We start from the raw sequence: 24,465 nt of genomic DNA, 5'->3' as shown, positions 1-24,465 counted from the left end.
ACCTTAAATGTGTATCTCCAGTTTGTTTAGCCTGGTTTTTGTTCTGAATTTGACTATTCATATTTTTCTGTCTGAGTCTGAAGTTAATTTGTACCTGGTTTTCTTGCAGAATGCCTATAATGCTGCGTAGCTCTAATTGTGTACTTACTGGGAAAACTCCAGCAGAATTTGCTAAACTAAATGAGTGTCCATTAGATCCAGGTACATTTTCACTCATGTTTTTTTTTTTTTTCCCATCTGTGCTTTGAGTTTTAAATCTTTCGGTATGTTTCCTGCCACCTTTAAGTCTTTATGGAAACTTCTCAAGTGTGTGCTTGCAACTAAAAGAAATTGTCAGGGTTTTGTTGAGAACATAAATAGTTGGTATTTGCAGACAAAGTTTTCAACCCCAAAAAGCAACTCACCAAAATTTTGAATATTTTATTTTGAATTTTATATATAGTGTTGTACAGTGATGTGCTATATGGGAAAAAGGATGGAGTCCATTCATTGAAAATTAAACAGATTAGGAAAGATTGGAGTATGATGTCCTCCAGAGTGGGAACTCTCCTTTGTCATTGCCTTTTGTAAAGCAAGAATAAAGTGTTACATATAATACATGGTATTATTTGGTATCTAGAGAGGAGTTGGAGGGTTATAACAAACAACTTCTTTGGTTTTTATCTGTCAACTTTGTTCATTATTCTTTTAAGTGAGAATTTACTCTCCCATTGTGTACTTACGGTTTATTTTCTAATAATTTATATTCAAAGGCATATTGGAGGAGCCAAGTAAGGTGCAAGGGTACTGACATGCAAAATATTTTTTTTCTGTTAACTAGGTGGCTATTTCATTGTTAAAGGTGTAGAGAAAGTCATTCTTATTCAAGAGCAGTTATCCAAAAACAGAATCATTGTTGAAGCTGATAGAAAAGGCACAGTTGGCGCTTCTGTTACCAGGTATGGTAAATTCCTACCATTACATAAAAGAGATAAACCCAAAGCTTTAAAACTTCATTGGTGTAATTGAAATAGCTGTGGAGGTTTCTTCCTAGTATAGTTTAAAAAAAAAAAAAAAAAAGCTGAAGAAAAAGCTGTAGACTTTCAATGCTCCTGTCTTGCTACTGTAATTTTGTATGCTAAAATGTCAATCCCTAAACAGTATAGTATTCCCACAAAAATCAGTGAGAGTTGCTCATTTGTTTCAGGATTCATCTCAGATTAAGAAAAGCAAGTTCTAATTTTTAATGTAACAAAGTGCACTTTGTTATTGATGGTGTTTGATCTCAGTTTGCAGCAAGTAACATGAAGTTACCGCAGTGGAAATTGGATGTAAGCTTTTGTCTGCCTCTCTACATAAAATTGGCATAAAAACTTCTAAATGAAGGGCAGCTGAGGAGGAAACAAATATTTTTGTACAACACAAATTACTGAAAATGGCAAAGGAGTCTAAATTTGGCCTTTCTTTGATCAAGCTTTGCTTTTATTTTGTTTGGCCTTTGGTTGGTTGTTTTTTATTTTTTAAGCTGCATTCTGGTCTATTCTATGGTGCTTGTCACTATTCAGTGTGAGGGCTGCTTTTTCTTCTCCAGAGGCCTCACTTCTCTCCTAGCTGCTCTGCTGTCTCAGTACGTCTGGATGAGGTTAATGGACCACCAAGTACTGTTATGTTGTTACCACTGTTGCTGCAGTACTTGTTCACAGTTTGACCTTACTGGTTACATCAAAACTGATTATCAAAGCATGTAAAGATGATTTTGAAAAGTACAGACTTCTACTTGTTTAAGTCAAATATTCCAAATAGTCTCCAGCACGGGTGATAACACCCTTGAAGTTAAAGGCTGATGCCTGACTGGTTTGATGTAATTTTTAAAAGAGGAGAAAGTGGGATTAATTCAGCTGAAAGATTGTTCAAGCTTGCTAAGTTCTATACAAAAGATACTAGGAATCAGTGCAAACACTCTGTTGGACATAGTATTATTTTTATTTTAACTTCAGTTCCACTCATGAGAAGAAGAGCAGAACAAATATGGTTGTGAAACAAGGAAGATTTTACCTGAGGCACAACACTCTGTCAGAAGATATTCCCATTGCTATCATATTTAAGGTAACACAGCTGTTTGTTCAGAAAAAAAAAAAAAAAAAAAGGGGGAAAATGCTGTGCTGTAGTTCAAGAATGAAGATCAACCGCAGCTCTCAATTTAATATTTATCGAAGGACTTGGCAGGGCTTAGAAACTGCTGGCTTTTTCCCCCTGGGAAGTCATCTTTATTGTACAGCAAAAAGGAGAATAAGTGCTGTATTTTTCTGCAAGGAGAGCATTGCTGGGCCAAGACAAATACCTGCCACCTCCTTACTCTGCCTTATGAGGTATCTGTTGCTACAAGTCAGAAGCATTTTGGTTTGTTATGAGCTATGTTGCAAGTTGTGTTAAGGGTCATTGTTTCTGGTTTTCTGTCTGTGAAATCAAATGTATGGATTGGGAAAGGTGGTGGGTGGGCATGCTCTGTCCAGCTGCTGGAGAAGACAGTAGGGCATGGCCTGGCCTTAGGCTGAGAGCTGTCCTGCCAACAGCTGGAGCTCCTTCCTGTCCTGTCCTGCTTTGCTGCTGCCTGTGGCTTTACAGCCTGGTACGTTGCATGTGCAGGAGGAGATTGGGCTGTGTTCTTGGAGGCACAAAAAAGCCTCTGTCTGGAGGGATGTAGGCAAAACTCTTTTTTTGTGTTCTCTGTAGTGGGTTACAGCACAGAAGGTTTGGAGAGGTGGTCACTGGAAGTGATGTGCCAGGAGAGGGCAGCATGAGGTTGCAGCATCCGAGCTGGTCGTGCCTGCAGCGCAGTTGTTACTGACGGGTTTGTCCGAATTACTGCAGCACTTGGTGTGCCTTGGTACTAGCAAATAGTTTAATCATTGGGTTTAGGCTTGAGAAGTAAATGGCTGGTGCCTCTGAATAAGCAAATCTCTTCGAATAAGAGTAGATAATCTGTTTTTAGTGACCAGGGTTAAAGGAGTTTGAGAAGGTATTTATGGACAGAAATGTACATAAAAGTGCCAGAATTAAATTCACAACTCTTGTGTTGTAGGAAGGTGTTAATGTGGCTCTTAATCCATTTGCTTCAATACTAAACTGCTGGATTCCACCTTACCTTCTAGATTTTTACTACCTTCTGTCACCCTGTGCTGGTACAGATAAATACCTGCTCATGTAGAGTAACTGCTCTGGGTTGTTGTCTCAGGAGATGGTTGTTGGCTTGTTTTCCTAAGCAAAATTATACTGACTGTTTTATTACCTTCTGACAATGCTTGCTGTAATTATCCCCCTCTTCATAAGTATCTTTTATATTTTAGATAATATTCCTTAATTTTTCATTTATTAATTGCATAAGGGCTTACAGTTGTTAAAAGCTCTTGGCTGTAATGCTTTTCAATTATTTATATTGATTTAATACAGTAGCAAATTAGCTACTTCCACTTTAACTATTCTGAATGTTCCATTCCAGCTGTTCTCATGAGTGGTCATCTTTTTTACCTTTCCTTTAATGACATGAAATTCAGGGATCTTCTGTCTACTTCTGATGAGTCTCCAGCTGGAAATGAAAGCAGTCACCAGTCTCCATTTTCCTTTTTTGGGCATTGCTGTAATGTGCTATTGCTTCATTTTGTTTAACTACTAGAAGCAAGATTACAAATGCAATAGGCCTCAGCCTGGAGAATCCCAAATTTAGGAACACCTGTCTAACTTCAGCTCTCTCACGTGGCAGTATTATACACTGGAGATCTGTTGGAAAAGCAAGGAGAATAATTCCTTTCTGCCAACACCCAAGCCTTGTGCATGAAGCATGTGTCTTCCTTGTTACTGGTAGCTGTTCTCCTTCTTGTGATGTGAGATCTACATGTGCAAGGGACAAAATTAAGCTGTATTGATTTGAGGTCTGAAGTTTTGACTGCCTTTGAATCCTTAACTTGTACTGAAACAGCTCCATGTTTAATTTCTAATTAAAACTAAAATGAGAAAGCAATGGCAAAAATCTATTGCTCTGCATTTCCTCCCAGACCAGCATACAGGCTACAACCAAGTTCCACAGACCTCTGTGTTTTGACTAAGAAAACAAATACTAATTGGTAGAGGGCTGCCATTCAGTGCATTGCCCAGCTAGAGGAGACAGTTTGTCAGGGACTATCTGAGAGACAGTGAGCAATTTTGGATTGTCTTTCTAGTCCCAGAAGCTTAATTGACATGATGTTCTGTATGTGACTTAAGAAGTAGATCAGGTGCAGAAAATCATTGTAGCATTATGCAAGAGAAAGCAAGGCTTGCAGATCTATAATCTAATGTGTATTTAAAGCTACTGCATTTGTAAGGTGGAGGTGTACTAATGTATCCTCTAGACATCTTTGTCAAAAGCAAGGACTGTGAAATAGAGAGCATTACAAACACCACCAACTAACAGAGCTGAGGCCTAAAATTCTCAGAGCGCCCTAGACTAGAATCTAAGGTCACCCTTGTGTTTCAGGTACAAAGTCATGGACAGAGCTGCATGCTAGGGGAAGACCTGAACACAGTGTTCTCCATCCTTGCTTTTGGTGAGGAATGAAGCCCAGGCACCTGGGCTGTAGGGAGCCATGGATCTAAAGGTCCCTTGATCTGGATAGATAGGGACTGGATTGTGTGGGGTCACCCTAAAGGAGGCATCTGCATTCAGTTCATCCTCCCCCATAACTGCATTCCAGAATGACCTTGTCCTGTTGCTTTGTTTTTTCTGCCATTCAGACCTGTAGGGATCTTTTGAGATGCTCAGATGTTTTACAGCCAGTTGTGCCAAACATGTGTAAGTTGTGGTTTTGTGAAATTTAGCACATTGACTACAACTAACTGAAATTTGGTAGGCTACAAAAGGCATGTGCCTGGCACTATTCTAGGGCAGACTTGGGATAGCTGCTCTTTAGATATGAGGGAGTTAGAGCTTTGTAGTTGTGCTAGCTTAAACAGTTTTCCCTAACCTTTCTTCTTATGAGTGAGAAGCATTAGTGCAGTCCCTATATATGGAAATGCAACTTTACTTTTGAAGTAGTGACATGAAACAGACAATTTTGCCCCTTAAATATGTGTCTGTTGCAGTTTTTAAACGGCTGTTAACTGCCTTGTAATGGGAAACAAACACATCTAATTTGCTTCCTGCTTACTTTGTAACATTTCTTCATTCGTTAATATACATCTGTGACCACAGGGGTCTTTAGAGTGTCTTGAGCTGCTTTGCAACCCAAGAGACCTTTGTTTTAGCTGTGTCAGTTGTGCACATCTCATAGGGCTGTGTGAACTGTGCACAGTGCTCTTTTGAATATGTCAAGCTAGGAGGTACACATGCTTTACCTGGGGGGCTTGGACAGTTTCAGGTAGCAGTGAGTGTTGGAGGAGGTGTGGAATATTTGTGTGGTATGTAAGGGTGTTTCTATCCTGAAAAACATTTGAGTTGGAGGTAAGATGGTGCTGCTGCTTTTGCAGGAAGTTCCCTACATTGGAGGGAGTTAGAGCTGCTCAAAGGTAAGGGCTGTTTCTCTTTTGAGTTTGTGATCTCGATTTGGTAGGTTTGAGTGAGCCCTGAGAGCTGAAGTCAGTGAAGGTTGTATGCTGTATCAAAACTAGTTAGGGAAGGAAGAGGATTATAAATAACCTACAGGGACTTAAAAGTTGAATTTTATGACCTGAATCACTAGATGAAGTTCCTTTAGTTTATGTGGGAGCTGTAAGAAACTGCTCGAGGACCTGGGGCAAAAGATTTGAACAGCAAGTTGAGTTTCATTTTTACAAACCTGCTTTAGCCTTGGAGATGCAGCTCTAGAGGAACAGCTGTGTGGTGGTCTGACTGGATCTGCAGGATTATGGGTTCCCATGGCTGTTGTTTCATAGCTCGTATCTTTTGAATTATGAAAGCTCCAGACCAATTCTGTCTGTGATGTCAACCTTGAACTTCCCTGACATCTTTTTAATCCAGTCATCTGCCTGTCTCCATGCTGTAATTCAGCCTGATGGAGTGCAGAACTACATTCTAGGGAAGTGCCATGGAAACGCCTAGACATCATCATTAAGACATGAGCCAGGGGAGGAAGAGCTGGGCTCACGCTCTCATCTGTACATGTGTGTGTGCACACACAAAGGTGGACACACACACATTTGGGCAGAGGAAAGTTCCCCAGTCTTAGGAGGGGGTTGACCCCACTTGGATCGCTTTCTCCCACTTGAACTCAGGATGATCTGAATATTCTGAATGCTTGCTTTGCCTTGTCTGTTTTATGTCCGTTGACTGCTAGCCTTCAACTGTGGTCTTCAGCAGCCTGCTCTTCTGTCCTTCCTCATCCTTTCACTGCCACTGTTAAAATATGCTTTTACAATGTCTCCTTCCCCCCCGCCCCATGAAATTACCCCTTTGTGACATTGCCTTCTAATCATAAAGAAACAAGAAGTTTTGTCTACTGCTTTGCTTTTATGTTAATTCCCTTTCCCTCAGCTTTGTCCTAGAACCGTGAGTGTTTTAAGCGTAGGGCCCGTTCCTATATTGCATGTCCTCCATGTTTCTGTAACACAAGCAACAACCAGGGAATATTTTGTTAGTATCCTAATGATGTTACAGGCTAATTCTGGAGTACTTCTCTTGTATTGGTTTGGTTTTTTTGGTTGTTTGTTTGGTTTTTCTTGGAAGGGTAACATCAGGGCCAAATTTACTGAAAATCAAAGTGTTGAGATTACAAATCTTTCTGATGGCAGCATGGGCCTGCTGCTTGTCCTTTCAGTGTTGCATGTAGGTGGTTTTGCATATGCAACTCTGCTCAGGATTGTTGAGAGTATAAAGGAGAATAAATATGTTTACTTTTAGGCTGTTGTATTAGCACAGCTTTTTCAGTTGTTTGCCTGAGTATTAGTCATTACTCATAAATTCATTTCCTTCAATTTGCACATATGTAATAACGCAACATTTGTTGTTTGGTGATAGATCCTAGCTTTTCCTACTCAGAAACTTAGAATTCTCAGGTGATTCTGCTGCTACAAATTCCAGCTAGAAAATCTACGCAGGCATAAAGATCTGCTTACTCTCATCCTTTTGCTGTAACACTTGATCAGAGAATTCATCGAGGCAGAAGAAATCATCAACCTTCTTTAATTTACTATGGCTTTCAGTTTTTAATGGATAAAAAAACATAATAAAAATTCAGATTGATTTTTTCCCCCCAGTTTTTATATGGCACTTAAGATTTGGTTGCCATCCTAGGATTAACCTGATGGACAGAAATAGGGTGATACCAGCTTGCAGTTGATGTGCTTTAGATAAATGTATTTGTATTATATGTGCCTAGAATGGCACAAAAATTTTGTTCTTCTGAAAACTTCTAGACTAAGTGCAATAATTGTCTGAATCTAGTTGTTGTTCCTAAAGTAGTTTGCTGGTCAGCTATTAAATCCTAGACACATGGAAACTTACTGTTGTGAAGCTTTCAAGCTTTTGTAGACTTATCTTTTGAGTCTGGCTTTAAGGTCAGGAGGGAATTTTGTTAACTTCTCTGCTGAGATTTTTTAACTACTGTGTGACCTTATTTAAAAGGGTGATCAAGTGTAATAGTATTTGAAATCCAGAGTTCTCAACCACAATGATATCACATGGCCAGCTTCTGGTTCTGAAAAGAGGCTTGAGATCAGAGGGGTGACTACTTAGTGGGATCACACTATGATGAAGCACTCATACCTGGTGAAGTAACTGTATCTTGAGTTGGCTCTCAAGTCTGTCTGAGATTGTGGAATTGTGATCTGGGCTTTGCATTAAAAGAGGAGAATCCTCACAGTGTCCTGGGTGTGTTACACTTCTGCAGTGCTTTTAATTTCTAATAAACCATAAGGTGAAAAGGCAGTGTTTGAATTTAAAGGAACTTCAGCCACTTCTTTGTTCAAGAAGAAGGAAATGAAAGAAAAAAAGAAGCTGAATATTTCACAATTAGAGCAATGGTTTTGCAAGGGAATGGCATTAGCTAGGTGTTAAACAAAGTGACACTCCATGAAGGCAATAAGAAGGGAAGGTATTTCTGCATTTTTGAGGAAAATGTGACTTTTTGGGGTACTGCCAGTTTTTAATGAGAACCAGAATACTAGAGTCTACATAGGCCATTATTTACAATGGTCTTTGTGGCAGGCGCTTTGGAGAATAATGTGAATGCAAACGTAACTTCCTCACAAAGTTCTGAGAAACATATTATAACTCAGCCAGAAGAGGTTTAGTGAGATTATTCCATTTCTTGATATGGCTGAGCTCCAGGCAAATGTGTGAAGGGGGGAGTTTTAGCACCATCTGGAATCCACAAAAGCCTTCACTGCTGGCTGCCACCTTGAAACACTTACTGATACAGAGATTTTTCTAAACCTGTTAAGCGCTTTCTTAGTTTATTAAGCTTTTTCCGCGGTATAAAGTCTAACAAGGTGTCCATGGATCAATGAAATAATAGAATGTCTTTCAAGTGGAATTGTGTAGTGAAGTCATCTTTTAAATGCAGAGAGATGCAAAGGGGGACAATTGTAAACATTTCTCAAATATGATGAGCTACATCACAGTCAATGGAATTTGCAAAATTGCTTGTGGTAAGAGACTGTGAGTACTCCTTTAAGAAATTTCACCTTCCTTTCTTTATTGTAGATTCTGACTTGGCTTTCATTGTTAAACACTTTGTGATTTGATTTTACTCAGTATTTTTTTTTCTTAAGAAAAAACCCACAGAATTTAACTCCTGTCAGTGAAAAAAAGGAAAAAAAAAACCCAAATAGGCTCTCCAAAAAGTGTGTGTGTTCCTGCTGCTTATCAAGATTTCCATTTAACGTTCTTCCATAGCTGGAGTATGTGCTGCCAGTGCCAGATGGCACAGTTTCTTAGAGAAGAACTAGCTCTTGCTTAGTAGTAATGCAGACAAACAATACCAAATTAGCATAAGCAAATGTCAGTGAGTTAACATAAAGCCTGTGTTATTTCTGCCTTTTCTTCTTTTCCTAGGCCATGGGTGTTGAGAGTGACCAGGAGATTGTACAGATGATTGGCACAGAGGAACATGTGATGGCTGCATTTGCTCCTAGCCTGGAAGAATGCCAAAAAGCTCAGATTTTTACACAGATGCAGGTGTGTCTTTTCACATGGCCAGAGACCATAAAAATCAAGACAGTGGGTATTGACCACTTTGCTGTGTCAGCAAAGGACATAGACTTGTGTTTTAAGGTTTGTTTTGGGGGTTTATTTCAAGCTTTTTAAAGGATCCGGACTTGTCAAACTTGTGAGACTTGACTCTCATAACCTAACTGGAGAAGAAAAAAAATCAGTCAAGCAATGCTTTGTTTTCAGAAGCCCAAGGCTGTGTTTTAATGGCATAACCCTGTGTATAACAAGTAGCAATGTCCATAAAATTAGGGGGGTTTGTTAAAGACTTTTTCTTAAAAAGGACTTGCATGTCCCATTTTGCTGAAGCCCTGTTGATGTGGCTATGACTATTTCATCATGAGTAGATGTTCTTCTCTTTTAGTCTCCTGTATGAAGCCTACAGTAGCAGCAACCCTCTGTTCTGCTAAAGACTCAGCAGAATTCTCTTAGCTCATGTACTTTTTTTAGTTAGCCAGAACATGGGCCATTTTGCTGGGAGCAAATGGGAATATATTAATCTGCTAGAAGAAGCTTTTGGAGATTAATCTTATTTCTGCTATTTCATTGTAAACTTTGCCAAATCATTCTATGTGTGATGTTTAGTGTTTTAAAGTGAACATCTTTCTGGTTTTCATCTTTGGGGGCTTTTGAGGGTTCCAATTAGCTTAAAGAGCTCCTAAGTCAGAGTCAGATGAGTGAGATGGAGCAACACAGAAGAATGTGAAGTATTCAGAAAGTTAGAAAACCAGAAATAGAGAAGTTATTCTGTGCAAGAAATGTCAAATAAGTTAATAGAGAGATAGCTCTTTGTGGAAGAGTGTAACAGATGGAAAGGATAATCTGTCATTTAGTGGAGAGGGTGATTCTTTCACATAGCTTCATGGCTTCCAGGCAGGAGCTTCCTGTGTGGGCTTGGAGAGCTTCTTGACTCATCTCACTAGGAATTCTGCGGATTGATTGACAGCTGGTAGGAGAATAAGAATCTGCTGCAAGGCACTCCTGGAGACAGATTTGGCTGCCACACAGTAGCTTTTGGGGATATTAAACAGGGAATGCCACGTCATGCTTTAATATCTGAATGAAATTTAGCAAGTACACAAAAGAACTGAAGGTGAAAAGTCTAATTAAATAAACTAGATATTTTTGGAATTTATAGAATCCTTTTTTCCATATCTCTGCCATATCCTTTCTTTTAATATCATAGTAATCATGAATTTGCACCACTTTCCATTCCAAATGTTACCAACCTGTGACAAACGCATTGTATGCATAGTCAATTGTGTCAATTTTCAGGAATTTTTTTCTTCGTATCACTTACATCTTTGTTATTTTGCAATTTGTTTGATATTTGTATCATCCATTGGTGGTGAGATTGCACTGGTTGAGGAATACACCACATGTGTGTGTATTTGTATAGGTTACAATTCTGATATTAACTCAGGTTAATTCCCCCCTTCACAGGCATTGAAGTACATTGGAAACAAAGTACGAAGGCAAAGGATGTGGGGAGGCCCAAAGAAAACCAAGATGGAAGAAGCCCGAGAGCTGCTGGCATCAACCATTCTGACCCATGTGCTTGTATGTAACATTCTGGGTTTTTTTTAAACAGGAGTAAGCTTGTATGGTTATTTATGGTGTGAGCTTTGTTGGCAGGGAAAAATGTCTTTGATGGCTTTGTAGCTGAGAGAAAGTAAATCATCCTCAAACTTGGATTCAGTCAAAAGAAATCTTTGTGAAATGCTGTACCATTGAACTAATCAAACTATGCACTTTTTTCTACATAGCCAGACAGTATCAGGTGTGAATTCAGGACTTTCATCTCATGACCTATACCTTTATTCTGATATACTTTCATTTGCTATCTGTTTTAAAGTCACTAACATTTATTTTTTGCATTTTTAAAGAAAATAAAGCGCAGAAATCCCTTTTGTAACTCAGTCAGCCCAGATTACCAGTGATTTAAATGGATGCATTTGTCTGAATAAGAACTAAAGAGCTGATCCTGAAACACTGGTATGTTTTGTTTAGTTTTTTTTGATTTTTTGTTTACAGGTGAAGGAATTCAATTTTCGTGCCAAGTGCATATACACAGCAGTGATGGTACGCAGAGTAATTTTGGCTCAAGGAGAAAATAAAGTAGATGACAGAGACTATTATGGAAATAAACGTTTGGAGCTGGCAGGGCAGGTGAGTTTTTACTTCAAAGCCAAGTGTTTTCAGGGTTTTGTTACTGTCTCCTCTTAAAAGATGCAGAAAAAGGAATAAAGAGTATCCCTGTCTTCTCAATTGAAGTGTTTTCCCTCTCATTTTATTTTTGCTGGCTTTTCTGTGTTGACTCCTAGATCTTCTTCGATGATTGAGATTAGTATCTTCACTTCTGTATTGCCTCTTAATACCAGATGAAAGGACAGAGGAGTGCAAGTACAGCATCAGTCCTAGTTGTGGCGTAACACTGCTCGTGTCAAGAAGGCAACAGTAAAAGCCATCCCCCAGTATTGCCCTCTAAGCAGCTGGGTAAGGGAATAAACTGGGACAAAGGAGGTGCCTGCTTGTCATGTCCAGGCTGTCCCACTGTGGAGAACCCAGCTTGTGTACCAGCTCACAGAACAGCCACTCAAGCTTCCTGTAATTTGGTGCCCATAAGACTGCTTGTTTGTTAGCTGCCTCTCTGGCCTCTAGGGTGGCATGAATTAACAAAATGAGTGGTTCAAAGTTAACTTTAGCAGCTAATGAAGATGGATTTTGTGGGGTTCTCTGCTTGCAGAATTTTGGCACTGGAGGCAGAAGCAGTATCAAAGGGCTGTAAAGCAGATAATGGTTTGAGGTGTCTGGCATGGTTGTTTCACAGAGAGGGTGGCAGCTCACAGCTGTTGGCCAAACTGCATTCTTCTAATGCTGGAGGAATTTACCTGTCAGGTGAAGGAACTGCTTAGCTAATATGGCATGGATTTTTCCTTGCCATATGTGCTTATGTGGTTAAACAGTTTATATTAGGATTGGACTTCTTCACTGTGCTAAGTACTAATGCAAGTTGGAGTTTTAGTAGTTGGTGTCACCTGTGGTTATTGATCATGCATCAGAAATTCAGACAAGTACACAAAAAGCACTGGACTGCAGAAACTGCATCTCTGCCACCCACGGCATTTGTATTGGGATTTCTGTTTCTGCACACATAACAATATTTTTTCCTTTTTGTTCCTATCCATGGAAATTCTCATTTTATTACACTTTTTAAGATGTGTGCTTGCATACTGTATCATACTCCTCCTTTCCACCCTGCCCTGCTGTCTATGCCCACATGTGAGCACACACAAGGAGTGCAATTATTTTAGAGTAAAAACCACATGCTTTGCTTCCTAGTTTTCTGAAGAAACTAAGATGGCACTCTCAAACACAGTAAAAGCACAAATGCAATGAAAAAAACTTAACTTGTTAGGATAAGGAAATTGTTTCTTCAAATTAATGTCTTCACTGTTCATCGAATTTTTGCACTGGTGCTGAGTCAGAATATGTTTCTAAAGTGTAAGGAGTAGTAAATGGACATTAGTGCAACATTCTAATGGGATAAATATTTTAAGCTGTGATGGGTTTCTTGGGTTTCTGCTGTAACATTGCTGTAGTTCAGTATGATTGTAATCAGTAAATTAGTTGTTGCTTTGTCATCAGATTGTTCTTATTTAACTGGATTGAAGGAGTAGTTTGTTTTTTCCTAATACTTCTATAAGCAGAAAGTAGAGCAGGTAAAGAATTTTCTACGAGCTCTTCAAAAAAGGCCTCTGCTCACATAGATGTTAACAACCAAAGTTGTTTTAAATTATGTGGGAAAAGTTTTTAAATGTAGAGGATCATCACTACAAAGCCAATACATATTTTTTCTACATAAAGGACAACTGTGCACAGGGTTTTAACACTTCATTAAGAGCAGTTCTTTCTCTCTTGTGATATTTTAAATGCTCATTTCAAGCTGAATGGTTGAATTCCCCTCTTTTTTTTTTTTTTTTTTTTTTTTTTTGTGAAATACTTATTTTGTTGGATTGCAGACTAAATAGTGTAGAGTTTTGCCAGTTTCTAGATGTTTGTGTTTAGCTAAAGTTTGTGTGGATAAAATGGTTGTTAGTGGTTTGTTTGGGTTTTTTTTGGTTTTTTTTTTTTTTTTTTAATGCCAGCATGTTCCTGGAATAAAAATCCTGTTGATTTAAAATTTGAATAAATTAAAAAAAAAAAGAAAAGATTCCCATGTGAGGAGAAAAACACAGCGGTCTAAACAGTGTAAAGACATAAATGGCATTGTGTTTATAAAAATGTGTGAAAACAATAGCTGCTAATTTCACACCCCATGGGACAAGAGAGTACGAAATGTGCTTTAGCTTTAGATAACAGAGTTGTATCCACTAGCCAAGCTGGTTTACAGAGCTTTCTCTTAGTCTGTCTGCCACTAGAGGTTCGGTAGGCCAGGTGCCAGCTGAGGTGTTAGCAAAACCTACCGATTTCAGGCTTAATCTTTTCACCTACCTTTTCTCTTCCCTTAATGTGTTCATTATTTGCTAAGCATTACTCTGTTCTTTGTCCTCATTTTTTTTTGTTTCTAATGCAGCTTGCTTTGTATGGGTGAGATATGGAACAGCACCAAAATCCGGCACCCTGGAAAGCAAGGGATTTCTACCCTGTGACAAAAGAATACCGCCTTGACTTCAGAGATTGCCTAATCCCAGCTGTTCTGATAATATAATTAAGGCTGCCTAATGTCTTTAATTTTGCAACCAGTTTGTGTGAAAGGGAGAATTTGGCACTCTAAAGGCTTAAACGCTAAATAGCAATCTCAAGGCGCCTAATTAGAATTCTCTGACATTAAGCTAATTGCTGAAACTGTATTTCAGCAGCTTAACTTCTTTATTAATTTTTCTTAGGATTTTCAATGAAAATCAATTGGTGAGCTGTCAGTATTTTTTTTTCCTTACATATAATTTGCTCTTTAGTGCTCCTCTCTGAAGAAGGCTGCAAGGCCCTGGACTAACTTCGAAATCCATTGAATATTATCAGTGGCATTCCATCCTTTTTCTTTAATCTCTTGCTCTTGACCTAAATAATGTGGTTATTGTGAAATTCTTCTTTGCCAGATAGTCAGAGCTCTTAGAGAGTCTGTGAGTGAAATTAGCAAAGTATGAGGCTTTCCAGACTGGCATATAGTAACAAGTTGGTATACTTGGGGTGGAACTGACTTTATTAGTTAGAGAAGAGGAAGGGTGGTGTGGCTTTATAGTCCCCATGACATACAGAATGATGAGATTCTTGCAGTTTTATGATCAAGAAATCAAATATGAAAACATGTTCTGAGTAATTATTTTAAGTGTTTAGTTAAATGTTTCAATCCTGCTCAAACCTGTTGAGATCAAATGTTTACTGTAGTTAATTTCAAAAGAGTTTAGTTCTTATTTAACAAAACTATCAGCCATCTTAAAACGACACATTTCCCCCTCTTACTTTTTCCCTACTTCTGAAACTCTTCCCTCGTAATCTTATTTCTGGGGACTCCAGTGCATTCTCCTTCCTAATATAATGCCTCATAAAAGTTGCTTTTATTTCTGGTGGAAATCTAATTTAAATTAACTGTGATGTCACAGGTGAGTTGCAGGCAACTGGATTTCTTGTGACAGTGGTGAGAGAGTATAATTTTGCAACTGTTAATGGTATTACAAACATTAGGAAGGAAAAGAGGTTCTGCAGCACCTTCCTCTCATTCCAAGGTTGGGTCTAAAAAACCTGTCTGTCCAGAGTGGCAATGGGATTCCATTTCTGTCAAGGGTTAGCATGCAGTGTGTGTTGTGACCAGCTTTACAGTGTCATTTGAAAAATGCTTTGGTCAGCCCAGCTGGAGCATGTAGTAGAGGAAAGGAAATGAAAGCTAGTAGCCCATCCTAGGGAGAGAGGAATGAGTGTGGTTTAGTTTCTTGTTTCCAGCAGGTAGGAAAGGAGGGGACAATGTCTCATGGAGACAGTTAAAATACAGTTTAATTTTGCATATACAAAAATTGTATGGTACAAATTACTCAGAATGTCTTAGCTTGGATGAGCACATAGCTTGTTCTACACTGGGTGCTTTGTACACTGGGAACTACCATTTCTGGCACTGATAGCAGCTGCATTTTTTTTTTTTCCTAACACTTAGAGCTGTTGTAGACTCAAGTCCCAGGACAAGAGTGCCAGGCTTTAGAGTTTACACTGCTTGCTTGCAAAGCTAATTGTTGTGAATGCTTAAAATGTATCATGAGGTGCAGATTTAAATGTTTTGGAAAACTCTTGCTGTTGCAAGGAGAAGCTGAGCAAACTGCAGAAACAAAGCAGATTGGAGTCAGATTACAACTTTGGTGGCCTTTTCTTTTTATGTCTATTTTAAGAATTAATATACAGGAAATAATTGTGTTAAAATGCAACAGTATTGAGTGGTTCTGTTGCTGGGTTCATTTTGGGTTGATTGTTTGGATTTTTTTTCTTATTCAGCTGAGATATGTAGCTTTATTGCCTAAACTGTAGACTTTTTGGGTTGTTGGTTTGTGTTTTTTAAGGGAGACCTGTGAAGAGTATTGCACTTTCCAGGTAGCAGCAGTGCTAGAAAACAGTGACAGATATTGAACATCCACAGGTGAACTCTCTGTGGGTGTAATTAGTTTTCCACAGATTGTGATTGGCAGAAAGTAGCAGGATAAAAAATGTGTGTATGAGTAAGGAAGCTGCCTATGAAACCTGAGATATGTATTAGGGTAAAAACCAGTCTTGCCTCCAAATCTTGTGTGTAATTCAGGGTTGTACATTTAGGGTATTAAATCTTCAGAAGAGTTTGTAACTTTAGGGAGGAAGAAGTAAATCAGCTGGATTGTAATGTAGCGGATTAGGGAAAATAGTTAGCATAGAGAAGTATGGCTGTGCTAAAATATTGTGAAGGAAAGATTAAAGCAAAGCAAAAGGGGATAAGTGCGTAAACTGAGACCATTCTACTTAATTTCTATTATAAGTTCTCTAGTATTATAACAAGGCAAAAAACTTGTGATAAAATTATCATTTGTGAAACAGAAAATTTACATTTTAACTGACAAATAGAAAGGTAGAAATGTTGAACACGTCTGCCCTCTCTTTCCCCATTTCCTAGACTTGAAGAAGTATAATTTTTCCCTTAACCATTTTGTATTTCCAGCTTCTTTCTCTTCTGTTTGAAGATTTGTTCAAAAAATTTAACTCTGAGCTGAAAAAGATTGCTGACCAGGTGATCCCCAAGCAGCGTGCAGCTCAGTTTGATGTTGTGAAACACATGCGGCAGGACCAGATCACCAACGGCATGGTCAATGCCATCTCCACAGTGAGTATTCCTGTTGTCATTCTAGGATGCAGAGCTTTTCCACCATAGTGAATGATGGAAATGTGTACATTTATTTTTGGTGAATTTTCTGGTTTTGGTTTGAAAAGCAGATCTATTTTGTGTTTTTAATAGATTAAAATTGCAAAACTCTGTCATGGGCAGGGCGTTTGGAATTCACGTAAGAATCAATAATCATCCAGCATCTTTTATTTCAAACTGATGTTATTTTAGTTTTTGAGAAGGAATGGTAGAAACAGGCAAAATTAAAATAGTGGTTATGGTTGTATTTATCCAACTGACTGTCTTCTAGGTTTTACTTGACTATGTGTTTTTTTATTATCTGGATTTAGCTGGGGTCAGGTTACAGCATTTGTACAAAAGATTTTTGAAAAGCAGCAGGAAAACATCATGAGCAGGAGGAAGAAAAAATCCCCTCAACCTCAGTTTTTGAGCTCTTTGAGGGCAGTGCCTTTTTATTTTGAAGTTGCTGGAATGAACAAATTTGCAGCAGAGAAGTTGGTACTTCTCTGCTAATGGTAGCGATCTATTTAACAGGAAAATCTGCTGCATGCCATAATATTAAAAAAACCCTTATAATTACCCTTTAAATATTTGTCTTGGTTGGATTTTAGCCTGTTTCTGTCTTCTGCTGGAACAGATACTTTCCTTCATGCCAGTGGACAAGAACAGTAATAGCTACTAACTTTGTCTTTCACCTCAGATATCTGCAAGAGATAATTTGTGAGATTGCTCCTGAAATCCAGCTAGTAGCTTGTAAAAGACATTGAAATGCATGATTTTTAAAAGAAATTAGGTTAGACTTAAGTATTTTAGGAGCTGGTAAAAATTGGGGAACTTAATTTTTAATCTTTGGCGCTCTTGAGAGGGCTTTTCTGCCTAGCATAAATCTGAGGGGTTTTTTTTTGGTTCTTGTAAACAAATTAATTCCACATATTGCATCCAAAACCACCAACAGTCTGTAACTTACAAATCCCAGTGTTAAAGCTTATCACTGTTTAATTTTATGAGTGCCTCAAATGTAGTTAAATCTCCACAGTACACGAAACCAAAACAATTGACAGATTTGTTTCTCTAAATGCTAGTGCTTTCTTCTAGCTTGTGCCAGTTTTTCCATTTGGACTGACAGAGATAAATCTGCAAATATTCAGTCCATATTCAGTAAAGTCTTCGTTCTTCCTCTGTCTTTGGACTTTTTTTTATGGCCGCATAAGCAGTTAAACACCATCTGCTCTTAAGCATTGAAAAATAATTTCTCAAGAACAATGCCCAATGCACACCATTCAAGAGATTAAGCAAATACTATAAAAATCATTCTTGGAAATGACAATCTCCAATCTCACCAGAACGCTTCAATGATAGTCTCAAAGAGCATGAAATAAATGAGCAGATTCATAATTACACCAGTAGCATGCAAAAGAATTCATAGCCCTACAGCTGTACAGTGGTGCTCAGTGGTAGTTGCTCCAGGTCCTCTCCTTACCCTGAAAAGCCCCAGAAGAGAAGGTAGGGCAGGCATTAGTGCCACAAGCCTGATGGATATTTCAGCATCTGATGATCACCTGATGCCACTCAGGGAGCAACTTCCCTTTCATAAGAGTTCTCAACAGGATGTTTTCAATGGGGGTAGTCTCACAACTGCCCTGGCCCCTTTTGATTTTCTTTTTTATGGACAACCTTTGAAGGATCCACTCTGTCTCTTCCAAAGCACAGAGAATATTTTGTATGACTTCTTCAGGCAGCATTTTTACTTCCACTTTTTTCCAGTTTTTTTGATTTTCGACTCTTTTCGGCAGCAAATGAGAAACCACGTACTTATTTAGCCTACAGATGCAATACTTTCTAGTGTGAAGAAAAACTACTGATTTGTTGCATTCTTCCACTTCCACTCCCATAAGTCCCAGTCTTTACAGAATGAAATGGTCAGTGAACCCTTCCCAAAGATGGGTGAACAAATGAACAGGTTTCTTTTGACTGACTTGGCCTTGGGCATGATATCTTCCCACTTGCTATTACAAATTTGAGACTATTTGATAGTCTCCAGTGGAAGCAAATAACAAAACCATTCATATGAATGGTATTTTCTTCCTGTTGATCACTGAATGGGATTGTGTTGTTAAAAGTGGAAATAAAAAAGCCAAGCAAATCACCCTCTAAAAGGGTTTTGGTGTAGTACAGCAAGCGAGCTTCAAATTATTTCTTATTATTGGTGAGCTGAGTTTGCCAAAAAGGGTTCAAGAATTAGCCGAAGGCAGTTCTTGGGAAAATGTTATCTTTGGACTGACCAGTAACATGGTGCCTGCAGTAAATAGCATTTCAGGGAGAAACTTGCTGTATCTACTATATCAGATGCTGAGAACTGGATATGGATTAAATGTCACAGAGACAAAATTGTAGCACCAAATTTCAATATTGCAGTAGAGATTATTAAATCTACTTGGCATGGAAACATATTTGTGTCCTAGAACATGCTCTGAGCTCCTCTGTTCTCCTCAAAATGAGAGTGCCTGTGACAGTCCTGAAACAGAAAACCTCTGAGATGTGCATGGATCTTGCATGTCATATTAGGTGTAAACTAAATGGAAGTTGGGAAGACCTACTCCTCAGACACACACACTCTTCTCTGGGAAGGCACATCAGTGACTCTTTTTCCTCTGGATTCCAAAACCAAAAGACTTCAAAAAAATACAGAGGGCTTTAATGTCAGACTGCTCCAGCATAGATGTCTGTGTTTCCTACAAAAGTAACAAAACATGGAAAAGGCAAAACTGAAAGCTTGTGGAATCTATTGTAAAAGTGTTATATCACTCCAAGACCTTTTTTTTCCTTTTTAAAATACTAAAAAAAAAAAAAATCTACAAAACAAAACCAAAATAATTTAATTTAGCTAAATTTGAGTTTTGATTTAACTGTGAGGGAGAGATGAAAAAGACTGTTTTTGTGATGAAATATGTAATAGCAAAAGTATCCTTTCATCTGAAAGAGCAGTCCTTTTGTTTCAACTTCTCTTTAATCCTTAATACAGATATGCTATAAGTAAGAATTTACAGGCACATAGGTAGTGAGAAACTTGGTTTATATAAATGGGCAACATTTGTTTTGCAAAGCTCCTCAGATATCATTCTGTCTAGACTCTGGAAGAAGTCAAGACAAGGATGAACTGCACAAATTCTTTTGAAACATTAATTTTATTCTGCAGGGAAATTGGTCTCTAAAGAGATTCAAGATGGACCGGCAAGGCGTGACACAAGTCTTGTCCCGCTTGTCTTACATATCTGCTCTGGGAATGATGACCAGGATCTCTTCTCAGTTTGAAAAGACAAGGAAAGTCAGTGGTCCTCGATCGCTACAGCCATCTCAGTGGGGCATGCTCTGCCCTTCTGACACTCCTGAAGGAGAGGTGAGGAATTTCTGTTTTGCTTTCTGTGTTTCTTGTCCTGAGAAATGGAGGCACTGTTTAATTTGAAGCAGGTGGTCCTCCATCAGCGGAATAATTCTGATGAGGTTTCTGCAGAGATAAATTATCCGCAGCCTGGTAGCACAGCTTGTGTGACTTCTTACATCCTACCTGTTTACATCCTTGCCCTCCTTACTATATTGCCTTTTTTCTCCTGCATAGACTGTCTGGAAACAGTTCTGAAATCATTTGGCTATATGAGAATGACATGAACAGGTCCCATTTTTGCAGTGGAACTCCTTGTTCTCTTTTGGTGAGAACAGAAAGAGAGGAGTCCTAAACCCCTCTCCCTTTGTTCTGTAATAAACATTCTGTTTTGAAGTTGCAGCATCAACCTGCAGTGTTTCTGGAAACATGTACCACCATTTCTTTAGCCATCAGCTTGAGGAAGAAAACCATCTTTGTACATATTTCAATCAAAGAATTGATTCTGACAGTCTTTTTGTTTTGTTTGGCTTTCCTTTTTTTTTTTTTTTTTAATAGAAGATACTCTGGGGTGAGGAACTCTGAACTTTCTGGATAAGTCAATATGAGCTAGTCTTACTAGGCAGCTGAAATAAAGTTACACTGTGTAAGATACTTTTTCATTTAAAAATGTTAATGTTTCTCCTAGAACATACAGGATACAGGTAAAATTGATAAATGGACTGATTTTGTATTTCTGTTATGTTGCCGAGTAGCTGAGGAAAGAAATACAGGGTTGTAGTTGGTTGGTTAACTTGAAATCTATTTCAGTGCCTATATTTTATATTCGCTTGTAAATGCTAAAACATTACATTTCAGTGTGATATCGAAAATTCTATCTTTTTTTTCCTCCAAAATTTCAGAGTAATTAATTTGCTTAATTTCTTTCACTTTGTTATCTGTTTTTGTCAATCATAAATACAGTTTGGGGAGGAAAATGCAAGTATGTTTGTTAACACGTAGAAAGAGAAGGGATAAAATTAGTGGGTTTTGGTTTTGTTTTTTCCTAGGCCTGTGGTTTGGTTAAAAACCTTGCCCTCATGACTCACATTACTACAGATATGGAAGATGGCCCAATTATTAAATTAGCCAGTAATCTTGGAGTTGAAGATGTCAACTTGCTCTGTGGTGAAGAACTTTCATACCCAAACGTGTTCCTGGTTTTTCTTAATGGTATGTTACTTTTCAGCAGTCTTGACTCCGATTTGTTGCTGATGGAGACTTAGGCTTCAGAAACCCTCCAGTAGTTTTTGGATCACAGTCAACAGCAGATGCTGCTTTCCACTTGCAAATTATTTCCTTTGTAAATATTTTGATAGGTTGGGCAAAGTAGATGGGCTAGATGATGGCACTTAGTTTCATGAAGTTGTGTCTTCAGAACTCTGACTGTAGATGTGTGTAGCTGGGAAATTGAAGCTTTCTCAAATTTCAGCCTTGCTTTTAAGTTCACTTGCATAAATAGGCACAAAAATATGTACATTCAACTAGAGGTTTGTTTGTTTTTTAGATATTGGCCAAAGGAGGTGCCATTCATAAAGTACTTTTAAAAGAAAAGAACTTCAATTTGTAATATGTAATACTGTAATCAATTTACAAATTCAGATCTTCCTTTACAGAAAGCATTTAGTTTTCTGTAATCTTTATATGTTTTATATATATTAGTGATTTTAAAGAGCCTTTAAAAACAGAAAGGAAACATCAGATTATTGTTTGTGAAGTTTAGCAATGCTGTTCTCTTTAAAAATACCTTTGAAGGGGCATCTTGCTTTGTGTGTGATGAGAAAAATTAGACCATGAAAACCAGGCTTGTCTTGTTAAAGGGATGATTTGGCACACGTGCTTTGCATCTGCATATTCATATTTCTTTTACAACTGATCTTGTAGGTTTCTAAAACAACAGATATCAGATTTCAAAATACTGACATTTTTGACTGTGATTTCAAAACAGCCTTTTGTCAGTAGCATCTATTTCCAGGGACTCATGTGTAATGTCTGTCACCATGAGTAAATTCTCCATTTACGCTTGAATTAAGCAGCAGTTATTCTTCAACCCTGCCTTTTCCTGGTAACATAAAAGCAACACTTGACCAAACTACATTCCTTTGCTCTGCTTTTCTCTAGCAGTGTGTTAAAGATAAGGTTCAGTGAAACCACATGCACTCTCTTCTGTCTTATGGTCCAAAGGAGAGTGCAGAGGCAAAATATTGGACTCTTCCTTGACAAGCTCAGTTCGGAGTACGGAACAAGATAGTCTGTTCCCAAATGCAGATGAACTAGTACTAAGTGAGACAGGCCAAGTTACTGTTCAATCCACTGGTTTGTGGGTTTAATCCATAAAAAATTCAAACTTGTGGATAGCTCACTTGATCCTGATTTAAACTTATGCCTTAAAAAGGTACATAGTCTGTTAAGTACAAATTCTTTAAGCTGTAAAGACCCTTATGTTGTCTTAAATCTCCCCTAAACGATCATCCTTTGCCTTCTCCTTTAAAGTTTTTAAAATGTGAGCATAGATGTTTATTTTATATATTAAAACTTACATTTTTAATATAAATTTTATATATTAAAATTTGGTCAGTTGACTCTTTAAATGAGTTTTACTCTCTTGTTTGTTCATCATGCGTCAGAATATTTAAGTATGAGCTGAAGTGCCCTGCTAAGATAGCTGAGTTGAGCGAAGTACCTAAAAGAAAAATTCTAGTACTACTGTGAGTGATCACTTACATCAAAATATCAGGACTGTAAAATTTCTGACAAGACAGCAGAGCTGTTCCTTGGTCTGTTCTTGGAAACCTTGAATCCATTTCAGTACAGGTGAAATTGCAGATTTCAGAGTTGTTGTGCACCGACTGATGAATGGGCCTCTCAGCAGAAACATACTTGAAGAAAGCTGGAAGAACCACACCATTTGGTTTCTTGGTCTGTTTGGAAGCATGCAGGTAGATGACTTGTGAAATTCTGACAACTTTGAGTTGATAGGAAAAAAGAGGTGGTTCTTATTCATTTTAGAGAAGGGAGATTTTACAACTACTCATTATTTACAAGAAGCAGGAAGTACTTCTACGCATGCCACACGTGATCAGAATTTGTAAATAGTTTTGGATTTGCAAAGAGGTATTTATTCTCTCTCTGACCAGGTAACATCCTTGGTGTCATACGTGATCACCAGAAATTAGTCAACACCTTTCGGATCTTGCGTCGTGCTGGTTATATCAACGAATTCGTTTCCATCTCCACAAACCTGTCTGACAGATGTGTCTACATTTCCTCTGATGGAGGGAGATTGTGCAGGTAAATTTCTCATCAGAATTACCTCACTGCTGAACTGGCTATAAACTTCTATGCACTGGGCTAAGACTTTTCACAGGAAGTGATTTAAGTAAATTCAGTAAGACTTGAGCATCTCTTTTCTCCTTAAATAGCCCTCAGTCAAAATAAGCAGAGGCTGGGAGAGGCAGAATGGGTTAATGAATATATCCCTATTTTAGGATTGACTGGCTGTGTGCATATTCTGTGTTCACTTCAACAAAGCAGCAGTCACAACTACTGGTGGCATTCTACTTTGTTCATTAATTGAATCTCAGAGCATGTTGAATGCAATTTGAGGCCTGTCAGAAGCTCTAAAATAGTAAATGCACAAACCATCAATTAATCATACCTGGTCAAGAGATCCTGAGTAGGGCCATATTCAGTGGCAGAGAAATCACTTTTCCAGTCAGGGCTAATATGTTTCGTTTGGGAGCTGGCAGTAAAGCTTCCCATTTTTAAAATAAAAGCAAGAGAAATCATGTGGATTTGCAAGGCTTTACCAAGTTTGCTTTGTGGCACCCCTCACCCTGCAATTGTTCAGATATCCCTATTAACCATTTAAAAGTGCTTATTAGTCTTCTAACAGTTATTTAGACTTCAGAGGGGACTCCACAAGTATCTTGTAGCCATTTGCTGCTCTTTATCAAAGCAACTTGTCCAAATAGCAACAGCCCTTGACGTTGCCTTCTTGCATGCCATCCTTTGTGTCAGTGTTTTTGTGTGGTAGGGAAGCCTTCAGAGATCCATGTGCTATTGAAATTTATGGGTTCATCAGAGAGCACCCACAGTAAATGCCTGTACTTTACAGCCTGTAGGCAATTGCAAAATGCAGCCTTGCATGTGGACACTTAAGCACAAACTGTTCACTCTGTTCTCTAAAATCCCTGCAATAACCACGGTACAAAATGCTGTTCTTAGCTTTGTAGTTTGGGAAATCCCAAATCTTTTAAAGCCATCATCAAAATCTGTAGGTAAAACTTGAAAAATTTTAGTTGAACGATTTAAAGGGGGAAAAATGGCTTTCACCTCAAAATTTAAGTCTTGATTTTTCTGATAGACATTTTAAATTGCATCAAACTAAGGTCTGAATAGTTACTGATTTTGTTTATGTGGTTTTATCAGTTAAAGGCTGATAAATTTTAAGAACAGTTTATAGAATAGGTTGTGCATAGGCAGGGTTCTTAGTAATGAACACTGCCTAAGTATTTACTGTAAGAATTCTTT

At 38.2% G+C, this 24,465-nt stretch overlaps 1 protein-coding gene across 3 annotated transcripts in view; it reads left to right on the top strand.

Moving 5' to 3' along the window:
- The window catches only part of POLR3B (RNA polymerase III subunit B), a 71,514-nt gene that overhangs the window by 7,996 nt on the left and 39,053 nt on the right, over positions 1–24,465 (top strand). For all 3 annotated transcript variants that reach the window (XM_053978236.1, XM_053978237.1, XM_053978235.1), the window contains exons 7-16: positions 110–201; positions 821–938; positions 1,977–2,085; positions 9,005–9,127; positions 10,604–10,720; positions 11,195–11,329; positions 16,332–16,493; positions 19,711–19,911; positions 20,943–21,105; positions 23,070–23,223. In XM_053978236.1, coding sequence (XP_053834211.1) covers positions 110–201; positions 821–938; positions 1,977–2,085; positions 9,005–9,127; positions 10,604–10,720; positions 11,195–11,329; positions 16,332–16,493; positions 19,711–19,911; positions 20,943–21,105; positions 23,070–23,223 — 1,374 coding nt within the window. The remainder of the gene's footprint in view (positions 1–109; positions 202–820; positions 939–1,976; positions 2,086–9,004; positions 9,128–10,603; positions 10,721–11,194; positions 11,330–16,331; positions 16,494–19,710; positions 19,912–20,942; positions 21,106–23,069; positions 23,224–24,465) is intronic.

This window comes from Vidua macroura, chromosome 5 (genome assembly GCF_024509145.1).
Source record: "Vidua macroura isolate BioBank_ID:100142 chromosome 5, ASM2450914v1, whole genome shotgun sequence".
NCBI lineage: Eukaryota > Metazoa > Chordata > Aves > Passeriformes > Viduidae > Vidua > Vidua macroura.
This window is presented reverse-complemented; position numbering and strand designations above follow the sequence as displayed.